The following is a 23,545-nucleotide window of genomic DNA, read 5'->3' on the forward strand; positions in this document are numbered from 1 at the left end:
CACTGTAGGTTGCTGCTTGCAGGGAATTTCCACACTGTTTCTTCGGCCATTAGAAGTCTTCCCACACCCCGTAAAAAAATTCAGTTTGTGATATGCAAGTAAAAGTAAATGGGCATCTATAGCTATTGCAGCTGATCATCTGGCAATGCACTTGTCTGTAATACAGCCTTGTCCTCCTCCAGCAAGTGCAAACTGTCTTGTCTTGTGCATGAGTGGTGAAATGGTAAATTCTAATTTGTTCTGGTCACATTTTTTATTTGGCATGCTTTTTAGGACACGTACAGAAGGGAATGTGAATAAAAGGCAATGCCACTTTGTACTTGCTGAATTTGGGTCACTTAAGGAACACTTGCATTGGTCAGTTGTGCAGCAAATAATAAATTAAAATTTGTTATGCGGAAAAACTCCTTTAGAAATCCAACTGGGAAAAAAAAAATCTGTAAAGTCATCCAACTGCTATGATCTCAAACATTTAGTACTTGTGTTAAATTTGCTGATAAGGCAATTAGTTGTTTTTTGCTTGTTTTTCTTTTTTTTTTTTAAAGTTTAAGGTACTTTCTATATTTTGCATCAAGAGAATATATTGTGTGCTTTATCTTGAATACTAATTTGTAGTGACCAAACACGTTTTTTGTTTTCTTTTTTAACTTTATACCCTTTTGTGTTTCAGGGTGTTGTTTCAGCAATTTTGACAAAATGTTCAACAAATGAAGGTTTTATTCCAGTAAACAAAAATTTGTGGTAAGCAGGAAGAATGCTAATCCTTTAAAGTTTATGCTAGTTACTGGCATCCCTCTTGTGTTCATTTTATTGCTTTATCAGATCACACTAACCTGAGCAGGTGACATCTGTATATATTAGTTACAACAATTTTATACAAAATCTAAAATTTGAAATTTGTCCATTCAATGGTAGATCTGACTGCTAATGTATGGCCAAGTCCGACAGACAGGTGCAGTCGTTTGATGACTGCAACTGCCATCCATCCTACCCCCCATCACAGACTGAACTAGGGAGCTGTGGGCCATAGTGCAGGGAGGAGGGATTTAGGGCCCACAGCTCGCTAGTTCCGGCCCTCTGCAGTGCAACGGGCCCCATTATCTCCATGGGCCCTTGTGCCCCACACCTGCCGCACCATTGGTAGTTCTGCCACTGCTCTGTCCCATTTGACACTTGATGACCCCTCCTAAGATGTAGATTATGAACAGCAGTCTCTGTGCCAATACATGTGGCAATTTGCACCCAATTACGTATAAAATGGCTTAATTCTTAAATTGCAATGTATATGAGCACCTTAAGAGGTTAAAGATCTCCATAGTATTACATTGACAGTGATGTAACTATAACTGTCACCATGTAAAATATACTGTTTTTTATTGCTCAACACTGATCTGGTACAGTACCAAGGATACAATGCAACTTTGAATATTAAAAAAAATCAGGCAGAACAAGGTATATTTCCCTTCCCCTTATTTTGCGAGTAGCCAGTAGTGTATTAGAGTGGAAGCCACATGCATGTCTTCAAAGTACCTACCTACACTGAACTAATTTGGTTATTGAATAATCCAGTCCTTTATTCTGGTGTAGAAGCTGTGCGTATCTTTTAGAATAATATTGTAATGCACAAATTGTATCTACCCATATCTGCATATCATTGTGTCTTGCATTCAGATTTCTTCTTGTGTTAACTCTAATATTAAACGATACAGGTCCATCTCCTACGTGACGACTCTCAGCTGTTTTGCTTTCTTCCTGCTGCTTCTCATATATTTTCTGGTGGATGTTAAAAATGTTTGGATGGGTGCCCCATTTTTTTATCCAGGTAAGATTAGGCTCTTAATTTCTGCTAAATCCCTGGACACTTCAGTGTATTTAAACAGTCTAAGCATGAACAGTTCAAATGGAGTAAAGGTTCTAGGTTTTGCAAATTTTGGAATATTAAATGCTGCTTGTATCCCAGTATCGACAACTGACATTTTTCCCGTATGACCAGAGACTGGTTGCGTATATCAAACACGTTTATTTGAAGGTCAAATTTACAATATATTGCTGCGTGTGACAGGGACAGTCATTTGAGTGGACAAATCACTGCCCCCTACCAAATCCGTATATATATCTCCAGAAATACTATTCTGCAGTGTGCATACATAGGAGCTGATCTGTCGCAGGTTGTCCCATCCCACCCAGTTCACTGGAGGTGCAGGAAATCAAAACACCTTTTTATAAAGATCAAATCCTCATTTAGTGTATATTATTGAACAATGTATTTACTTATTCAATTCAGTGATTTTGGAAGTGGGATGGACTTCAACAAATAATGGCAGCATGCAGTGAGCAAATTATTATTTCCAGAGAATAAGGGCATTTCAAAGAAATGTTTACATACTGGAGGTTTGTGATTTCCTCTGGTATTGCAAGACACAAATGATGCCCATGATCAGAAACCTATTGCTGACGCTTTAGTCATGTACCCTAGAGTTCATAAGCTCTCATCAACAAACTAGAAAAGCAATAAATATTGTGTTAAAAATTTCTACAGCACTTCTCTCAACAAACTCAATAAACTTCTAAAAAAAATAAAATATAAAAACAAAGTACACCAGTTTAACATTACCATAAAATAGAAAATAATAGACGTATTTAATCGCTGAACGGATCTTTCATATATATCCTAGAGTAAAGTTCTCCAGTCTGAACACCTAAATAGCAGTAACTAATAATAATTATAATAATAATATACTTATATTGAATATGATGTGGTCTGGGTGAAACCTTCCTTTGGTCTTCCCAACAAAATATCCAGATTTATAAAAGGAAGAGATTATATAAGTATATTATTTATCACTATTATTTCTGCTCAGACTGGAGAAATTTACTCTAGGGTATACTGTATATGAAAGATCCCTTCAGCGCTTAAATACTTTTATTTTCTACTTTAAAACTAGAATATAATAACAAATATATACTTTTGCGTTGAGGTTAAATGTATATTGGTTTGCTTGTACACTTGTAGCAAATTTCATGTGTCCTCTAGTACAAAAGTTGTGCTTGGAGGAGGTTGGGGATTGTTTCTACAGGAAATATTTGAAGGCGTTGTCGCATCTAACTTGCCCTAAAATGAGTCTCCTTTAGAAGTTCATGAATTTGTTATTTTTAAAGAATCTTTTTCTCAAAAGCTTAACTTTTTTTTTTTTTTTTTTCCATTTTTAAATACTTATTTTGTTGTTGAATTGGACTGCAAATAAATGTACAAAACTTTAGTGGTTTGGAAGCAAATGTTCAAATTTACTAATGTCACAGGAACTTGATTACGTGAGGCTAGTTAAACATGGCAAGCAGTGTGAACATTAATCAGTATTGATGTTTCGGGAACTCTGTGTTCTACTTTGTATAGTGGGTGCTCACATATTAAACTTTGCATTCACAGTGTCTATGTGCACATTCGACATTCTTTTGTATAGGTTATGACTTAACACTCTAAGGCGTAGTGGTAAATGTATAATTTTTTAACCTGTGGGTTTTGTCTTGTTGCTGTGTTTAGGGATGAACTCTATTCTTGTCTATGTTGGCCATGAAATATTTGAAAACTATTTCCCTTTCAAGTGGAAGATGCAGGACAGTCAGTCACATGTAGAGCACCTTACACAGAACCTTTTAGCTACTTCCATCTGGGTGCTGATTGCCTACATCCTGTACAAGAAGAGGGTATTCTGGAAGATTTGAACTCTCCTCTAGCGTTAACATTTTACAAAGAAAGTGCCATTCAGGAGCTGTCATTTTTCTGGGATGTTTAAGTATAATATTTTGACCATAAAGTGAGGTCTACCTGTAATTAGTTTGTGGGTTTGTTTTTAACATTTTAGTTTTCTTTGTCTTATAACATAAACCACTTGGAGTGATGGGGGAAAGGGAACTTTTTTAACATTTTTATAAATATTTGTTTTTCTGGCCTCAACAGTTTCATGTATTGTTTAAATAGTGCAAACACTAATATGCAAAATAACTTATTGTCAACAAAAGATTGTCAGTGTAGCTATTTTAGGCTGGGTACCCACTGGCAATTGATTTGCATTCAAAAACACTATGGGGCATATTAAAGTGTTGTTTTTCCGCGCCACGGAAAAACAACTACAGTTAATACGGTAATTTGTAGCTGGATTTCAGCTTGCGGCTCAGGGAGCTGCGAGCTGAAATCCTGCGAGTAAATTACCGTAATAACTGTAATCGTGCGCGGACCGCGGGATTTTTTCGGCGTTTCCGCTGACAATTGAATACGCACCTATACGTCAAACGCGAACTTGGTTGACATGCAGTTAACTAATGACTTTACATGCGGCCCGGAGGTCATCAGTGGTCACTCCATTGATTTTACTTTGTTGAATTTGCATTCTACCCACATAATAGAGCAAGAAGCGCACACCACTCTCAAATAAAAATGCTGGTGCGTATGCTGACATTTTAAACAAAGGGTTCCATTGTCTTGCACATTTAGATGCCTTGTACTGAAACGGCTACTGTACGCATATCATTTAATGCCAGTGGGTAGAGGCCTTAACAGCTCTCTGCCTCTACATCCAAAAATTGCTTTGTCTTGCTGAATAATCGCAAGGTTTATTGAAGGCAGGATGAGTCTTGCAGGAAATAAATCGGACATGTGTATTTTTTTTCACAACTGTGGAATATTATTTTTTATTCTGTTTTAATGTAGCCTGTTGATGTCCTGTTTTATTGATTCATAAACAAACGTTTGGATACAAAGTAAGGTTGATACAACAGAAGTTTGACATGTTTAATGTTTTATCTTAATGTAAATACATGCAAAGATACTGATTAAAGGTTTTTCTTGTGGAAAATGTATTAACATGATCTGATTTTTGTGTTCTGAACTCAGTGCTTTTGACTGCATTACATTTTAATGTTCTCAAAATACAAGCCAGCCATATAAAATTAACAAATCTAAATAAATCTCAATTTTCAAGGATTTATTTAGGTTCTGGCTTCTGACCAGTCACAGGCCATATGGTGTCTGAACACTCAGATCTGAGTGGTAGTGCATTCATTTGTGTTCTGAGTCTTTCATTTGAGCAAACATGAATACAAAACATTCCTGTATTAATCGTCAACAATAGCAAAATAGACTGGAAATGACCAGGGAAACAGTGAGGTGGGTGAGAAGGGAAGAAGTAACCCATATGAAGGGACCAGCGGCAAACTCCCCTGGGTTACCGAGAGTAGGGTAGCAACACTACCTATTGGATCTTGTATTTCATGTAGGCATCGGACTTTCATCTGCTTTAGAGCCTTCCAAGCCAGCAACAGTAGCCGCCTCAATCCGAAAGGTGCCATAAAGAGTCTGCTCTAGATCGACATATTCTATGGATTGCGTAAGAATTTGGAATTTAGGTAGAGGGGAACCATCAATGTGTATCAACCAGAGGTCGTCCCCAAGGTGTTTGACCCCCGCAAACTGTTTACATAGAGACAGGACATATGGATGTATCCTCATGAGTTCTGGGCCGTTGGCTCACCATCCTAACTGGTCAGTTTTATACTGTGAATAACATGCAAACAAGCCTCCGAAGATTGCCAAAACTGCGCCACTAGCTCACTGACTCTAAAATTGCCAAATAAAGGTAAATTAAGTGTAGTGCTGAACAATAGAACTTCGTAGGAATTGACTTGCGATCAACTTGAGTGCACCCGCTATCTGACTTAAAATGTGAAAATCCATCGGCCTTCAAGTATCTTCACCCACAGGTCGCTCCCATGCCACCGCCTAAGGAGATCAGGAAGTTTTTAGTAAAGTCTTCCATCCTGTGTTGTCTGGTTATGAACAAGGTACTTGCCAAAGTGACAGACATGGATGTTTTGGTTGCGCCCTCCTGGTATCTGGACTAGATAAAAGCGAACGTCCCCACTGAGTTGCATCACGGCATCCCTGCCACCCCAAGAAATTAACCCACTGTTGCTTAGCTGCATGGTAAGCCCTCTTGGTGGAGGGAGTCGGATGTCTCTGCAAGGCCCACTCTGCCAATTTGATCCGCCAAACATGAGAAGGACAAGACATGTCATTGAGATTGGCATACAGTGCCAGCTCCCTAAAGAGCCACCAATTACAATATGAGAGTGCATTTGCTAACCCATTGTGATTGGATCACTTATAAATAACTTGTGGTATAAATTTATTTAAAGGAAATAGCTCAGGGCACTTATTTATATAATTACCAAAATACACACAATATCAAAAATAAGTACATTTGCAAAGGAAATATCTTTATTTCTGAGACCAGGGGAAGAAATTAGTTTTTCGTTTCAACTTTGCTAGAGGAAATGCATTATTTCTGAGGTATGTACCTAATGCAATAAGCCTTTGTTGAGTAAGTCTTTTGTGTATTTTGGTAGGGATATGACTTGTTTCGATTTTTGTAACTTTTCTGTGGGAATGTGTATTCTGCAAATGTCTGAAAAAAGGACCCATGTTAATCATGTTAAGTAGTCCTTTTTTTGATGTGAGGGTCCAGCACAGGAAGGTTTAATTAGACTTGCTGTAAATTTTCTGTATCTAAAACAAGATGCAGGAAATCGCAGCATGTTTTAGGATATCACAGATTAGTGTAAATATTGTTAGCTTTGCATTGCATGTCGGTAAGGAGTCCAGTAGTGGCAGCATTTGTAAGCCCCTCCTACTGCGGTTAGAGGGCGCATTTGGGATAACGAAAGGGAATGGTGGCAAAGTAAGCCCAGCCGGTTCCCAGCTACAACAGATAGGGTGGCATAGGCGGTCCATCATGTCGCACCCATAATCTACGCCAGGAACATGTTTCACTCTGAAATTGATGTCCTATTCCAGGCCTGGCCAACCTGTGGCTTTCCAGATGTTGTGAAACTACAACCCCCAGAATGCTTTGCCATTAGCTAGACAGCTAATAAGCTGCAGGGCATGCTAGGAGTTGTAGTTTTACAACACCTGGAGAGCCACAGGTTTGCCAGGCTTGTCCTATTCCAGGCAGCGCAAGACTGTGTCTCAGGAGATTAATGGCAGGTAAAGATGATATGCTATGCTCATTGTTAGATTGAACCACTCCCAAGTTGTTGCACCAAAAGACTATGTCCTGTCTTCTCCACAGAGATGACTACATGTGTAATTGAACAATGGCCAATATGATGGGGCAAATTAGATACTATGCCACATTGTTACCACAAGTCTGGCCACAGAACACTGCACAATTCACCGTTCGGATATGCAAAGAAACCCTTGGACCTGGAGGCATCCATATATAATTCTAACTGCCTGCTGGTAACTGGAGAGCTAAGCCAAATTCGCTCCCCATTGAAATTCTTGGGGACTCTCAACCGTATTTGCAGATCTGTCCGATCTCCTCGTATAAACGCAGCATAGCGTGAGGCTGTATAAAGCCTGCTACAGCTAGCTGCAGCCTATTGCAGAAAACCTTGCCCATAAGGATGATACAACAAGCGAAGCTAAAGGAACCCAGAATGAACTGGACCCTACACAGAGAAACTGCAGGGATGCCACAAACATTTAAAATTAAAGATGCCATCTTAGACACTTTGGGCCTGATTCATTAAGGAAGTTAAATTAAGTTTCTTATTTAAGTCTCCTGGACGAAACCATGTTACAATGCAAGGGGTGACAATTAGTATTCTGTTTTGCACATAAGTTAAATACTTTTTTCATGTAGCACACAATACGTGTCGATTTTTTTTTTTCTATGCCCAAGACAGACAAACAGGCAGAGGTGCCATTTGTCTTGTCATGCGCTATGGCAGTGTTGGCTAACCTGTGACACTTCAGGTGTTGTGAAAATACAAGTCCCAGCATGCTTTGCCAATATATAGCAGCTTATTGCTGGAAGGGTATGCTTGTAGTTTCACAACACCTAGAGTGTCACAGGTTAGCCAACACTGCGCTATGGGAACACTGAGGATGGAGATCAAAGCCTAAGCTGCAATCTGCTGAACCCACTGTTGGAAAATCATTCAGATAGGAGCTATGCCCTAGTAACCTGTTCCTGCCTGGATGCATCAATGGAGGAAGGAGCTAAACTTTTCAAAGTACACACATGAAATCGAATACCCCATAGTAAGGCACCTATCTAAGTAGAAACCATCTAGCAAATGAAAACCTGTATAATGAAAGGATTCCGGATAAAAAGGGAGCAGACGAAAGGCAGACTCGATGTCCAGCTAAGGCAAGAGTGCTCCCCTACTAATGTTTCAAACCAAACTCAGAGCGGGCTCAAATGATGGTACATGACTGAGCTATGTTGGGGATCTATCACATCATTAATTGAACCCCCAATTGGTTTTGACAGATGTTGAGTCTATTTATCAGTGGCCTTATTAGGGACCATACCAACTTGGGAAACAACTAAGTCAGGAAAAGGGAGGGGGACAATCGTGCGACTCAACTTTTTACATGAAGAGGCCGGGAAAAGTATAGACTGCACAGAAATTTTGGGTAACAGGCGAATTAATGCCTTGAATATAGGCGAAAACCACATCTGAAACCTTACTATAAAGAGGAAACCTAGGCAGCATCGGGTAAAAGACGCAGCCAACTCCTAGGTGCCTGTATATCAATTGTGGAATGCTTCTTAGTTGAGAGGAGCCCTTGCAGCTCCCCAGCCGCTACCTGCACCCGTAGAATTCCTAGTGCAACCCTTAGCTGGGTGGGAACCACAGCAGTGGGCACAGGCATGTCTATACTTGCAAGCCGTTCCCCATCAAAATTTATGGGTTTTTTTTTGTAGAGAGCATACCGTATTGTTAAAAGCAAAGCACCTGTTCCTATTCTGCAGGGGAGTACTGAGCCTCCCCTGTGTCAGAAATCGCTTAACATCGCTATTAGATGAGGCAGCGCTAATTAAATCTCCACATTTTTAAACCCGAGGGGTAAGCTTGAGCCTGAAATGCTTGTCGTATGTACGCCAGACCAATACTTCATAATGTGACACCATACATTCGTGCATTTAGCAGGACTGCTTTCAATGTGCGCAGAGCCCAAAATAGGCATTGGGCTGTAGCAGGGGCACTGAACATGTTTGGGCCGGTAGTCCTGGCTGGTGGGGGGAGGGGCAGTGATAGGTAATTAGTTGGTTCCCAACCCTCTGGAATCCTGGGAAAAGGATAAGAGGATGGGTAGGGGGCAAACTTCTGTGGAGATGATGCTCTGGTCCTGGCCAGAAATGGGCATCATTGACAGAAAAGATTGTGCTGGCAGGAGCATGCCCAAAGCAAACTGGGGTGCATTCTGCAAGGTTGGTTGGGAGGGGGGGGGGTGCAGCTACTACAAATGGGTTTGGGGGAGGTTTGTAGTTGCACCCCCCTTCTTGGAGGTGTGAAGTGGCCTGTAGGCCGGGTAGGTGGTGTGGTAGATGGTAATAAACACTGTCCCCTATTGGCTCCCAGAGGGAACGGAGAAGCTATCCCAGAGCCTGGCATGGCGGATAGACAGTCTTTTTGGGCCGAGACAGGAGGGGATAAATTCAGAGGAATAGGGAAAAAGAAGCAGGAGGGAGAGGGGGAGGCGGGTTTGCAGAGACGATGGAAGACAGGAGATAGAAAATGAAGCTGCTATAAATAAAGGGGAGAAGAGAGTAAAATAAAAAGGAGAATAGGGGAGAGAGAAGGAGCAACAAGTAAATGGAATACACCAAGCGACCAATATCCGTTTATACTGAGCCTTTTGCTTTACAGGTCCAAGAGATTTTGTCCGGCAAAAGAGGCAGAGAAGGGATACTTTATAAGAAATCCAAGGACCTCTCCTATGGATGCTATTGCCTGAAGCCAAGGAGCTTACCAAAAACTTTAGCCCTTAAAAGTGGCATTTACATATCATCATTTATTTATATAGCTGCAGCAAATTCCGTAGCGCTTTACAATTGGGAACAAACATTAATAAAATAATACTGGGTAATACATACAGACAGACAGGTAAGAGGGCCCTGCTTGCAAGCTTACAATTTATGGGACACATGCACAAATATATTGAGTTCACGGTCGACAAGCGCAAATGCAGGCTTTCTAGGGGTGGGTCCATGCCAGAGCGCGTATGATCATCATGCAATGATTGAGACTATCATTTTAGCCAGTAATAGGCAGCTCTTAAACCCCCTCTGATCCACTTTAAATACACTGGCAATTAGGTGCACACATCTCACCCTTCACGTACAGTGTGAAGGAGATCATACCCCATCATCTACCCCAACTATCCTTCCAGTCAGGACAAATTCTTGACTGAGCGGGACAGTCACCCAGAACCAGGACAGTTGGCAGACTGTTCTGTTCTACCTGTTCTGTTTGTTGTGTCTAAGCTCAGTGGCTGCTTGTCTAAATCTTGAAATGTTGATGTACTATTTGTGGGGGAAACTATAGGTACAGTATATTAAAAATGAAAGGCTAGCGATGAGTGAGTGCAAAGAGCAATTTGTTGCTCTTTGCATGTATTTAGGCTTCTGGATTTTTGTTTTTAATTCAGTGTATTTTTTTTTATTATGTTTGCAGTATTCGAGGATAAAAGATAACCTTGACTTTAAATTATAAGTTCAAGAGGGTAAACACACAAGATTTTGAAATCCAAGCTAGGCTCCCATTTACTACAAGTATGTTCTTCCTGGAAAGTGTCTTGAAAAGGGCAGTACATTGGAAATTGGCATCTAGAAATGGAAGTGAAAAAGATTTTTCTGCATTTTTTTGTTCTTAATGGCATTTGCACCTGTGGGCTATGTATAATTCAGGAGTTCATCTTCACAGAAATAGGTTTTCATAGATCAGGTATCAAATTATTTTGTGTAAAATATCGCTCACATTTAAGTGGCTTCACATAGCCCATATAAGTTTTCTGTGCCTTTTGGCTAAGATCAAGTGTAGTACCTGCTCTAGTAAGTGGGAGACATCACTCTCTAAACAGGTGGGCAGCCTTTGGTCTGATGCCAGAATGCCAGTGGTACATGGATTCCGAGGTGCCTGTGCCTGGGGCTGACCTAAAAAGGCACTGGTGGTGGAACAGGAGCAGTCACCTTGCACAAAGTAAGACACTAGCACAATGCGCTTATTAACCATGCATTACTTTATATTTTTTTTGTTCCTGGCCTTCGGGCTGGACCAAAATTATTATTTATTTTTTTATCAGCACTGACCATTGGGTCAGGGCCTATGGGCACTTATGTATTTATTGACACTGGCACTTTTTTCCTGTTTTTCATTTGATTTGTCTTTTTTGGCAAGGGGTTTGGATATAGACCCTAATGAACGAACCTCTCCCCAAGATTATGAAGGCTCCCTCCTTTTGGGGGAAACTGAAGAGTCAGTTCCTCTAAGGAAAGCTACAGCCTACCTAGGGTAGAAAAGGGCCTGCCCTAGCCTTGCGGCAGCGGTGGATCTGAAGATTCTTGCCTCCAAAAGGGCCTGAAGACCCTTGTTTTTCTCTGGGTTCTTTTCACTCCTGGGAGATGTGGAGGAACGGGGCCCTCGTCCATTAGGAAGGGTCCAAAATCCCAAACCCCCAGTACAGTCACTATACTGCACTGGGGAATTTGGAGCATGCACCTCGGGCTTCAAAAAGGAACAAATAAAATGAGCATGTTTGGCTGTTCTCCACCACATCCAGATAACAGATGAGAATAAAGGTCTAGAGCAGTCTCTGCCTGATGATAGTGTAGCAATGATAGTGTTCAACACCTGGTTCTCCCATTCTCTGTCTGTGGTGTAGACCCGCCATAAAAAGGGTCACCACAAAGAACTAGAGCTACAATATCAAAACTAATGATGACTGCAGAAGCAATCTTTGACTTGTAAAGATGCAATAACTAAGCAGGTCGTAATTATGGACGGAATTAATATGATTCAAAGAACTTTATATAGACAGTTTAATAATGGTTTTGTATTTTCTTTTGTACTAAAGGGATAACCGAGATTGTGAAGACTTGTAATTTTTATTTCCATTTTGCCCACTCATGATCACATATTTTGGGCAACTACACAAACCACTAAATAGGACGTCACATGGCTGACATGGAATTGGTATTTATGCCAACCAGTAATTATGTTCATGCGCTGTACACATGTGGTAAATACCAATAGAACATGTAACACTTATCACTAACTTGCATCTATTGGCTATATGTAAATTATTGGATGTATGTAATGAGTGCAACAGAGAGGGCGTAAAAGGTAAAGTGGCGTCTTAAACTGCTCCTTCCATACACCACTGGAATCATAAACAGCCCAGCATCAGTGGGATCCTGGACATATGAGGGGGTATATTATAAAATGCCTACAGCTAATCACCGAACGAAATACTGATCTTCACCATCCATATAAATATAACCTACAATCGCATCTCTATACGTGACCACATTGAAAATATAGCTGATAAGTCCCATTACCATAAACCACAACAACCTGGGAGATAATCAGACACTGTAACACTAAAAGACCAGAGTTGGAATTAATAGAGTAGCACTCCAGGTCCAATGAAATACATACAAATAGCAATTTTATTTATTATTATATAAATTATTATAATAATAAATAAAATCTATATTTTTATGTATTTCATTGAACCTGAAGTGCCTGCTCTATTAATTCTAACTCTGTTCTTTTAGTGTTACAGTTTAAGTTTGTTGGAAGAGCACCCCCTCATCAATATAAAGGAATATTTGAATCTGAATAAAATTTGATAGAGGTTGGTCCCTTTCCTAGTGCGTTTACCACTTTTCTCTAGTCGATAATCAGACACTACAGCAAATGATCTATTCTCAACTGCTTAATCTGGCATTTTACCAATGGTGACTCTTTACATTACACTGCATTACATCATTTCAATACTATACATCTATTCTGACTTTAACATCATAGTTATATTGACACTGCTTTACCATTTAGTTATCAGTAAAAAAAACCTTTTAATACTGGATAAAAAAAGTTATATGGGACATTATATTTTTACTCTTCAACAATCTCTTTTCATCTCCCATTTGTTATCTACATATATCAAAAACGCCACCTGGTGGATATTTGCTATATTACAACTGAAAAATGTATTCTTGGTGTGAGAATCTCTATAATCATCATCATCACCATTTATTTATATAGCGCCACTAATTCTGCAGCGCTGTACAGAGAACTCACATCAGTCCCTGCCCCATTGGGAAACCCATGCAAACACGGGAGGAACATACAAACTCTTCACAGATAAGGCCTTGGTTGGGAATTGAACTCATGACCCCAGTGCTGTAAGGCAGAAGTGCTAACCACTTAGCCACTGTGCTGCCCCTATAATGTAATTTTTGATGGTTAACACTCTAGCTGTTTGGAACTAGATGGGATTTACCTGATTTATTTGAAACATTAACTTATTTCTTCTTTCACCTATAATGGATACATTTGTTATTGCTTCTACATCTGGCAAACCACAACGTAATGAAAATGAAAGAAAAACTGGTAGATGTGGTATTGTCTCATCCAGCAGGGTGTATAATAAAGAAATAAGTGATGCTTCAATGTCTACAGACGCTAACTCTCACACCCCTCCCCAATCCACATTTGGGCCATTGGTGACACATCCTCCTCCTCTCTCACATGAAGCTGTTGCACAAGCAATAAAAGAATCAATGGAGCCATTAATGCAACAACAATTGAACAAATTCACTGCGGCAATACAAGAACTTAAAGTCCAGATAAATGAACTCATATTGGAGAAAATATACATGAAATTGAATGTAAAAAGACTCTCATTGCCTCTAGTTAAAACCCAGAAACAAATATTAAACAAACTAGACAACTTGTAAAATAGATCTAGGAGAAATAACCCCCGCCTAGTAGGCCTACCTGAAACTATTAAAGGACCAGCCTTGTTATCCTTTCGTTCTAAAGATCTACCTCGAATTCTAGGAGTTACCAAAGATATAACCACAAGTGATATTAAACGAGCACACAGATTGTGTTCACCGAGGGAAAATTTGAAAGAACGTCCCCGAACAATCATATTTAAGTGCCTCAATTATATGCATAAAACAGCCCTCTGGACTGCATCTAAAAACCTAGTTTCTATCATTTGGGAAGATCATCGCCTTTTACTTTTCCAGGACTATTCTGCTGAACTCACTAGACTAGAGGAAGAAAAGAATTCTCACCAATCTACACTGCTTTGATAAAAGGAGGGAAGAAATTTGCCTTTTTATACCCAGCTCGCTTGAGAATCTTTAATGGCAGAGTAACAAAAGGCTTTATGACGGTAGCTGATGCCCAAGTCTTTCTCTCATCATCATCATCACCATTTATTTATATAGCGCCACTAGTTTCGCAGCGCTGTACAGAGAACTCACTCACATAATTCCCTGCCCCATTGGGACTTACAGTCTAAATTGCCTAACACACACAGACTAGGGTCAATTTGTTAGCAGTCAATTAATCTACCAGTATATTTTTGGAGTGTGGGAGGAAACCGGAGCACCTGGAGGAAACTCACACAAACACGGGGAGAACATACAAACTCCTCACAGATAAGGCCATGGTCAGGAATTGAACTCATGACCCCAGTGCTGTAAGGCAGAAGTGCTAACCACTTAGCCTCCGTGCTGCCCATTTCTCTCAGAAATAAATGCGGAATTGGAAGCTATGGGTCAACAAAACTAAATTTATTCCTGATATGTCATGGCTGTGACTTTGTTTGATCCTCCATTGATATGATGCCCCACCTGGACCCTAGTACACGTAGTTATAGCTTTTCTGACAAACATATTTACTTTTTATATTTATATATTCATGATCCCTTTTTCAGGCTAGAGGTCACCTTGACATACAATGCTTCTATGGCTACTAACACAATTGGTACTTCATGATAATACATTACTTTGTTCAATATAATAGTACTTATAGTTTTATAACTTACTTAGTGTTTCTTATATTATGCAACTAAAATCATCATCAGGTACTTACCCACTTAACCTTAAAATTTTGCCTCTCCAAACCTTCATGAGGAAGAGTGGGAAAAGGCGAGGCTGTGGCCATAGGCGCACAATGCTTCATATATGGTGGACTTGCCCGATGATCACCTCCTTCTGGGACTCAGTCCATAGTTTCCTAAACACCCTATTTGAAGGCCCCATCCCGAAAGATCCCTGGGTTTTACTTTTGTGTTACCCTCCCCAAGATTTGGACAAATTCTCCAAGTAATTAACTGCCCACATTCTGACAGCAACCAAATCACCTATAGCCCTTAACTGGAAAAATACCTCACCTCAGTCCCTTTTGGCCCTTAAAAAGCAGATCTGGCATGTGGCCGACATGGAGGAGATTACATACCACCTCCATGATAGAGGCCATGTCTTCAACTTTTATTTTTTATCTTTATTGTCTTCCTCAAATTCGATACATTGCAATTACTGTTTTAGCTTTACTATGTTTGTTACATAGTATTATCGTCTTTATGTTTGTATTTTCTTGAATGACCATTGAAAATATTTTTTTTTAATAAAAATAAAAAATTCCACAATTTTCCCGTTTTTGGGTACTGGATATTAACTTAAAATTCTCCTTAGGCGGAGAGAGCAGATTATCTCTACACCGTTTTTCAATGTTTTATACTAATATACATAACATTTTGATCCTCCCAGGTAAACTTGGGAACCATAATCCCTATAATAATTTACCCCTATCCCATATGTCTTATATTTCCCTAATGTTTGTCATTTTCCTTGGTAGTTGCTCTCATTATTCTTTAAAACCCTTGAAACCAAATTTCATCTTATTGTTCTTAAAAGATGAAGCATATGGCGGGGACATCATTTGTATGATTGAATATTATTATATGCTATTCTATATAAATATTTTGTCATTGGTTATGTATAATATCTACCTTATGATTCAATAGGTGAATGCTTTAAAATTTTGTTCTTGTAATATTAGACGTGTTAACTCACCTATTAAACGGCAGAAAATCATTACTTACTTAAATAAAACCAAAGTAGATGTTACTCTACTCCAGGAAACACATTTAACCGATACAGAACATGACAAACTATCAATGTCAATGCTAAAGCAAAAAGTAATTGCATATGCATCTTATTCCAGCAAATCCAGAGGTGTGGCAATTCTAACATGGGAGGTTCTCCTTGTTTAAGATAACTGACAAAGAAGGAAGCTATATTATATTAGTTGTAACTATGAGTAATACTAAATACATTATATACAATTTATATGCTCCAAATGTTAAATCTAAAACCTTTTTTTACATTTAATCAACAAACTTTATAACTATTCGGATAACAAACTTATAGTTGGAGATTTTAATATAGTTGCACCTAGCCACTTAGATAGAACAGGTCCATCCACACGTCAAAAATCCCACAACCAAATTAACATACAATATATTAAAAACCAGTTGGGATTGCCGGATATATATAGAACCCAGACATCCAACCTATCTGGAATAAAGTTGTCTGTCGGCATTGACTATTTCCTAATTTCTCAACAGATCACCACTAAAACTTTAGCATCTGGTATTGAACCAATAGGATTATCAGACCATGCATTGATTTGGGTTAAGATAGCCAGACCCCATCAGGAAGTCATAGACAATGGCGATTTCCCGCTGGTCTCTCCAACTCACAAAATTTTTCGGAACATGCGACAAATGTTATGGGATACTTATGTATATAACAATCAGCAACCTACTGATGATACATTGCTATTTTGGCAAAAGCAGTTATCTGGGGAGATGTTTTCTCCTTCATTAAAAAATACAGTGCAGACCACCAGGAAACAGCTTATCTAGCAGCCCAACATTAATTGTCAGAGTACTTCACAGTATTTAAATGTCAACCTACACCAGACTATATGGTCCATTACCAACAGAAGCAAGTCCACTTCAATCATATTTTACAACAGCAGAGTGAACTCCAAAAAGTGGCAAGTAGATTTATTTTTTATAGATTTGGCAATAAGTCAGAGAGGCTCCTCTCCAACGTGTTGAATGGCACTAGAATACAAGCCACTATCCCATATCTACAAGTGCAGGTTGGCACACAAACATAAGGGAGCAGAGATCATAGAGGTTCTGAGGGCCTTTTACACTGAGCTTCATACCCAAAATCCAATAGATACAGATTTACGTGACTACTTTTAGGAGTCAATTTCCCTACCCAAACTAACGGTAGTCGCACCCATTTCTATTGATGAAGTCCTTTTAGCGATCAAAAATTTTAAATATTTTAACTCTCAAGGCCCTGATGGACTTGGTGGGGAATTCTATAAAATCCTCCAAGATAGAAATGTTGCTCCACTAACAGACTTCTTTAATGTGATCCTTTCAGATAATAAGATCCCCACACATTTCAATAATGCCATAATTAATGTGTTCCCCAATTTGGGAAGGAACCAAATGCTCCCGCGATCTTATAGACCTATTTCTCTACTTAACGTGGATTACAAACTTTATACGAAAATAATGGCAGAACGGCTGAAAATATTACTGCCAACACTAGTACATAGATATCAAACTGGATTTATATGGGGGCAACATTCAGTGATAAACAAAGTGCTAATGGTTCCCCATGCTTTGGAGGTGCCTGGGACGGATGATTCCACCATTTTATTATCCCTAATTGCTGAAAAAGTGTTTGATGTTGTGATGTGGGATCATCTGTTTGGGACCCTCCATAGCTTTGGCTTCCCTGATAGCTATATTAATACTCTGAAAACTTTATATCAATCCCCTACCACGCAAGTTTTGGCAAACAGTTTTATTTCCACTTGTAGTAGAAAGAGGCACCAGACAGGGATGCCCGATATCCCCGCTGCTGTTTGCTTTGGAGCGTCTGGCAGTAGCGTTGAGAGATAATTCTGAATATCGCTGCATTCGTCTGTGGGGATGTGAGAAAAAATTGGCGCTTTTCGCAGACGACATCCTACTTATGGTCTCTGACCCCAGTAGATTCATACCCACCATTATGCATGGGTTTAGTTCCTTTGTGGGTTACAAAATCAATTTTAACAAATCCAAACTAATGCCGCTATCAGGTATCCCCACTATTATGCGTGACTCATAGTTCATTTCCCAGTTCACATTGTCTTACAATAACAATAATTTACATCCCAGCTAAATTACAAAAACTCTATTCCATTAACTATCCACCTATCATCAAAAAAATATCTTCACTCCTGCTCAATTGGCATAATCTCCCATTGTCCCTCCTGGGCCGCAATGCCACCATTAAAAACGTAATTTTTTCCAAGCTATCTTATCCACTTCGGATGTTCCCGATAGGCTTAAATCCGATCTATATGTTTGTACAACAATATTCTCTAAATTTATCTGGCAATCCAAAAAACCTTGTATAGCCAGACATAAATAAATCCCCAGAAGTGTCCACCGGATATACTTTCCTTTACACGGGCTGCTCTGTTCCGTTACGTTGTAGACTGGCTCTACCACTGTGAACAAACACTGGAAAACTCTTTATTCCACCCATACTGCCCAGCGGCTTTACTATATTCACAAAAATCTCTGATAACTCTACCATTTTATCATAATGTTTTGTTTAAAGATACATATAAGGTCTGGACTCACATTAATAAGAAATATAACAGAGATTTCAAATATACTAGATTCCTTCCAATATGGGATAATCCAGCGTTTCCACCTAGTTTGGAAGATGCCAATTTCTTGATGTGGTGTAAGAACGGTATAATTGCAATCAAAGATATATTTGATCCAGGAGGCAAACTCTATACTTTCCAACAATTGCGGAAAAAAGCTGGCATTCCAAACACAATATTTTACATGCACCTTCAACTTCAACATTACATAACCTCAGTTTAGCTGCCGAAAATCACACCTAAGATCCCTGATGGTCTAGATGCCATACTCACCTTTTTTCTTTTTAACTGTTTATTTTGAAAAATAGCCAACATATACAGATAACAATCAACAATTAATACATTAATTGGTAAAAGACAAAAACAGAGAGCAGTACCTGTCATGGGCATATGTCAAAGAAGCTAAAAATACTTGAGTCGGGAATATATAACATAGCCAGATGTTGTCAATAAACAGACAGGTGAGTAAACAATTGTTATCCAGAACACTCAAGAAACTATAAAATTTTATAACAATATAATGTGGGGATGGGATGGGGTGGGGGGGGGGCTAACTGGTCGCCACCGAAACTGAAAGAAAAAGAGGACACACTTCCCAATTATACGCACAGTTCCTTGTCCCTATCTTTCCCTTTTTAAGAGGAGAAACTAATAACTAGAAAACGTTTCAATGGAGATTACTACTTAGATTCTCTGGGAAGGGAAGCAGCATCAAGAGCCAAGAGTCAGGCCACTTATGAACGTAGGGAGTCTTTTTAGGAGAAAGGAATTGGTGCAAGAGGTATGGGGTTATAAGTAAAGCCAAGGAGCCCAAACCTGGTGAAATTTATCATCCGTATCATGTATGTGGTATGTAATCTGTTCCATCCGGGCAATGAACCAAATATAAGATCGCAGGGCCGCCAGAGTGGGGGGTTCAGCTTGTTTCCAAGACTTAGCTACTAGGCATCGCGCAGCAGCTAGGACATGAGAGGCCAATTTCGCACTGTCTATCATCATCAATCAGTGGGTAACAGAGAAGAAAAGACCATGGGTCTTTCCGGACAGGGCACGGAAGGAGGGAGGAGAGGAGGGTCCTAACTCAATCCCAAAAGGAGGATATTTTAGGACAGGACCACCAAATATGTAAAAAGGAGCCTGTCTGGCCACAACCCCGCCAACATAATGGAGAGCTAGAGGGAAACATTTTAGTGAGTTTATCAGGCATATATTACCATCTATAGTATACTTTATACGCGTTCTCCTTCACCAAAGAGGAAATAGAGCTGGTGGCAACTTGGTCCCTTATGATTTCCCAATAATCCTCCTCTGGGGGGGGGGGGGCCAGATCTCTCTCCCATTCTTTCTCGTGCCTACCACCCGGGGGCAAAATTACATTGAGAATCAGGCTGTAAATAGAGGAGATCATGCCCCTACCCAAGGGTGAGGAGAGACATATAGATTCAAAGGGAGACCTAAGAGGGGGGAGAGGAGCCCCTCCGAGGAGAGAGCCCACAAAGTGTCGTAATTTGAAATACTCGTAGAATTTAGGATGGAGACTTGGATATTTAGAGCGTAGGCCATCCCAGGAGATAAAGGCCCCCTGAGATAGTAGGTCTCCAACAAATCGAATTCCCGCAGTGACCCAGGGACCATAGAAAGCAGAGGAGAGGCCTGGAGAAAAAGCAGGGTTACCCCAAAGAGGTAGGACAGTAAGAGAGGACACTGGTATCTTGAGATGGGGACGGCAGGTCTCCCATATTGCAGCTGAGAATAGAAGGCTAGGGCATTGGGATGTGAGGGGAGATCTAGTTTGTTTTGTGAGACCCCATATACAGGTCAAAATTGGAAAATTAAGATAAGCGGATTCGATGTCAACCCACGACAGTGCCGCGGGGGGGGGGGCAAAGGAGGCTACGATCTGGCTCAGATGAGCCGCCCAATAGTATATTTTCAAATCCGGGAAACCTCTACCACCACCTCTGGTGGGTCTTTTTAAGAGAGCCAACTTAATCCTGGGAGACCGGCCGTTCCAGATACACCTAGAGAGACATTTTTGGATAGATGCCAGATCCGAAAGGGGAACTTGGACAGGAAGGGTCTGGAAATAATAGAGGAGCTTAGGAAGGAGGTTCATCTTGACAGAGATGATCCTGCCCAGCCACGAAATGATCAGTGAGCACCAGGAGAGCAATTCAGATTTGATCTTAGCAAAGAGGGCCGCGTAGTTCTCTCGGTAGAGGGAGTCATAGGAGTCTGTAATGAAGATACCTAAGTATTTAATTTTCTTTCTCTGCCACCGAAAGTTAAAGCAGGAGGTGAGTACCAGTCCTTCAGGGGAGGGAATATTAAGGAGAGCTTCCGATTTTGTAATGTTGATCTTGTACCCCAAGAGGTGGCCATAATGATGTAGTATGTTAAAGAGTCCAGGAAGAGACTTCTCAGGTTGCATGAGAGTCAGAAGGACATCGTCCGCACATACTCACCTTTTTAAAGTCTTCGCCTTATAGAATTCGATACCTATATGCGGATCTCATTCATGTAGAACCTACAACTACCTGGAGACAAGCTTTGGAGGCTTTAGCAAAAAGATATCCCAAGCGTAACTGACTCAGACACCTTAATTCGTTACTTTGACTCCACTTGAAAATCTCTGACTTCAGCTCTTCTTCAGGAGATCCATTTAAAAAACGATTCACAGGGCTTACATTACTCAGGCCAGATGCAGCTTGATGGTTAGGGAGGAGACGGAGCTATGCCCAAAATGTAAAAATGCAAATAGAAGATACATAATTTTTGGGAATGCAGGAAAACAAAATAGTTTTGGAACTAAGTTACAGATTTGACTAATCATAGTTTCAAAATACACGTGACTGCATCTAGAGAACCACTCCTCCTCGCTAATTTCGATGCCTGGAAGAATGCTTTACCCTCCCTTAAGTTGCTTACTGCCCTAACAATAATGGTCACTGAAGCCAAACAGCTCATCCTAAGACAATGGACATCCCCGGTACCTCCAACCTTGGGTAAACTTCAGACAGCAATATTAGATATTATTTATTGAGACAGGAAAGCTATAGTCCCTGACATTGTAAAAGGAAGGGTATGGTTCCATAAAAAGTGGGGATTGTACATTGAATCATTAACAGCACCTGTTCAACAGAATATTTTCATGCTGTTTGAATTTACCACGTGCTATCTTCTTAGACAGTTGAGCTAAGACTTCACAAGTCCTGCCCTTCCGATTGTTGACCACTGGTGATTTCTGATCTTTAGTAAACATGCTTGTTTTCCCTGTTGTAGAGGTCCTCCACTCCCCATTCCCCCTTCCCGTATATGTATTCGTCCTTTAACCGGGGATCTCACCCTCACTGACATAACCTAATACTACCCAGAGTAAACAACTACCATTCCTTCACTGTTCCCTGTTAATATTCCCTATTACCCCATTGGAATTTTTTTTTCTCATTTATGTATTATGCTCATGATTCCTATACATTCCTTTATAATATTGTTATTGTTCATCGTTATGCACCTAGGATACCTGTTTTGACTAACATATCTAACCAATTTTTATTGTGATAAGTTAAGCTGATGTTATCATTTATATTGTGGTGGCTTCATTTATTCGTTTATATGTTCAATGTCCTTATTGTTGTTGTTTTCTCTTCTTTAAAACCAATAATTTCAAACTAAAAGAAACTTAAACATGTGATTTTATTATTTTATACGATTAACATTTGGAGCTGCAAGCAGGGTTTGAATTATTTAATCATGTAATAAATCTCATGTCTTACATGGTAGTGTTTGGTGTAGGTATTAGTGTGATCATTGGTATTTAAATTTGACTTTGATGAAATTATTATTTTCCAAAAGATTCTGATGCAGTTAAAATCTTGAATATAAACCATGGTACAGAGTCTATTTTAATATTGACACTTTTGTAGATTTCACTTGACCACAATTGATACTAAATATTTGTCACTTGCAGAGATTGGCTATGTGGTATTTGCTACAATATTGTTTGACCTGTTTGCTACTTTATTGTATCTTGTCAATATGTGTACTCTCCTGGATGTCTGTCTCTGCTCCCTTCGTCCCTGGTGCAAACGTGTAATCAATTAACAATAAACTTAACGTAAGAAAAATCTCCACTTTTGCAGGATCAGGAAGAATATCAATGGACCTACTTTATTGTGTGCAACCTTAACGTATGGATCTCCCAAAAACTAAAATAGGTAGTCTGAAAATATTCACTGCATTTTAAGAAAAGTCATCCACCCCAGCCCATCTTGTCATATACCTGTGGCATCACTGTTATTGACAGGGAAGCACTGATGCAAGATACTAGGTTGTCTGTCACCATGCAATTTGTGGTGGTTTGCAAGAGCAGGCATGTCTAGCTGCAGTAGACTGCTTTTTTTCCCCTTGGTTACTAATAGAAACCCAGCCAGGTAAAAGTTTTTGATAATGTATTATACAATCTGTCAACAATTTATAGTAATGTATTTGGTAAAATGACCATCTGCTCAATGCTACAATGTGTGAGAGCCTTAATTTTACAAAGAAAATATCCTTATTACTCCTTCAGCAGTAGGGGAACACAGATGGTGGGTTACAGGTATTGTTTAAAAAAAGACCACTCTGATTCTAAGCTCCTTTCTAGTTATTTTCCAGTGTCCTGCATAAGGATGAGACCTCGCTCAGAATATATATATTTTTTTTTTCACCGAGAGCTTTGCAAGGAGGTGTTTTTCATCCCCTCCACCAGCCACTCCTATAGTGAGGTTCCCTCACCTCTCAAGTGAACCCTTTGCTATCAATGCCCTGTAGCATCAGCAGTCCTACCAACCTGGTTTCCTTTTTCTGACGTCGTATTTTTCAACTTCTTTTTCAAAAAATGATGGCCACAGTTTCTGCTGTCTGTAGAAGGGACCTGTGG

General features: G+C 39.7%; 1 protein-coding gene across 4 annotated transcripts in view; it reads left to right on the top strand.

The window, feature by feature from the left end:
• Positions 1–4,853, top strand: part of HGSNAT (heparan-alpha-glucosaminide N-acetyltransferase) — a 35,183-nt gene extending 30,330 nt beyond the window's left edge. For 2 of the 4 annotated variants that reach the window (XM_075204572.1, XM_075204573.1), the window contains 3 exons: positions 671–741; positions 1,710–1,822; positions 3,542–4,853. In XM_075204572.1, coding sequence (XP_075060673.1) covers positions 671–741; positions 1,710–1,822; positions 3,542–3,723 — 366 coding nt within the window. In that variant the 3' untranslated portion in view covers positions 3,724–4,853. Of the gene's footprint in view, positions 1–670; positions 742–1,709; positions 1,823–3,541 lie in introns of those variants that run through there. The other 2 variants (XR_012689863.1, XR_012689860.1) reach the window with 2 other exon arrangements.
• The last annotated feature ends 18,692 nt before the right edge of the window (positions 4,854–23,545 follow it).

The sequence above is a fragment of the Mixophyes fleayi genome, chromosome 1 (genome assembly GCF_038048845.1).
Source record: "Mixophyes fleayi isolate aMixFle1 chromosome 1, aMixFle1.hap1, whole genome shotgun sequence".
NCBI lineage: Eukaryota > Metazoa > Chordata > Amphibia > Anura > Limnodynastidae > Mixophyes > Mixophyes fleayi.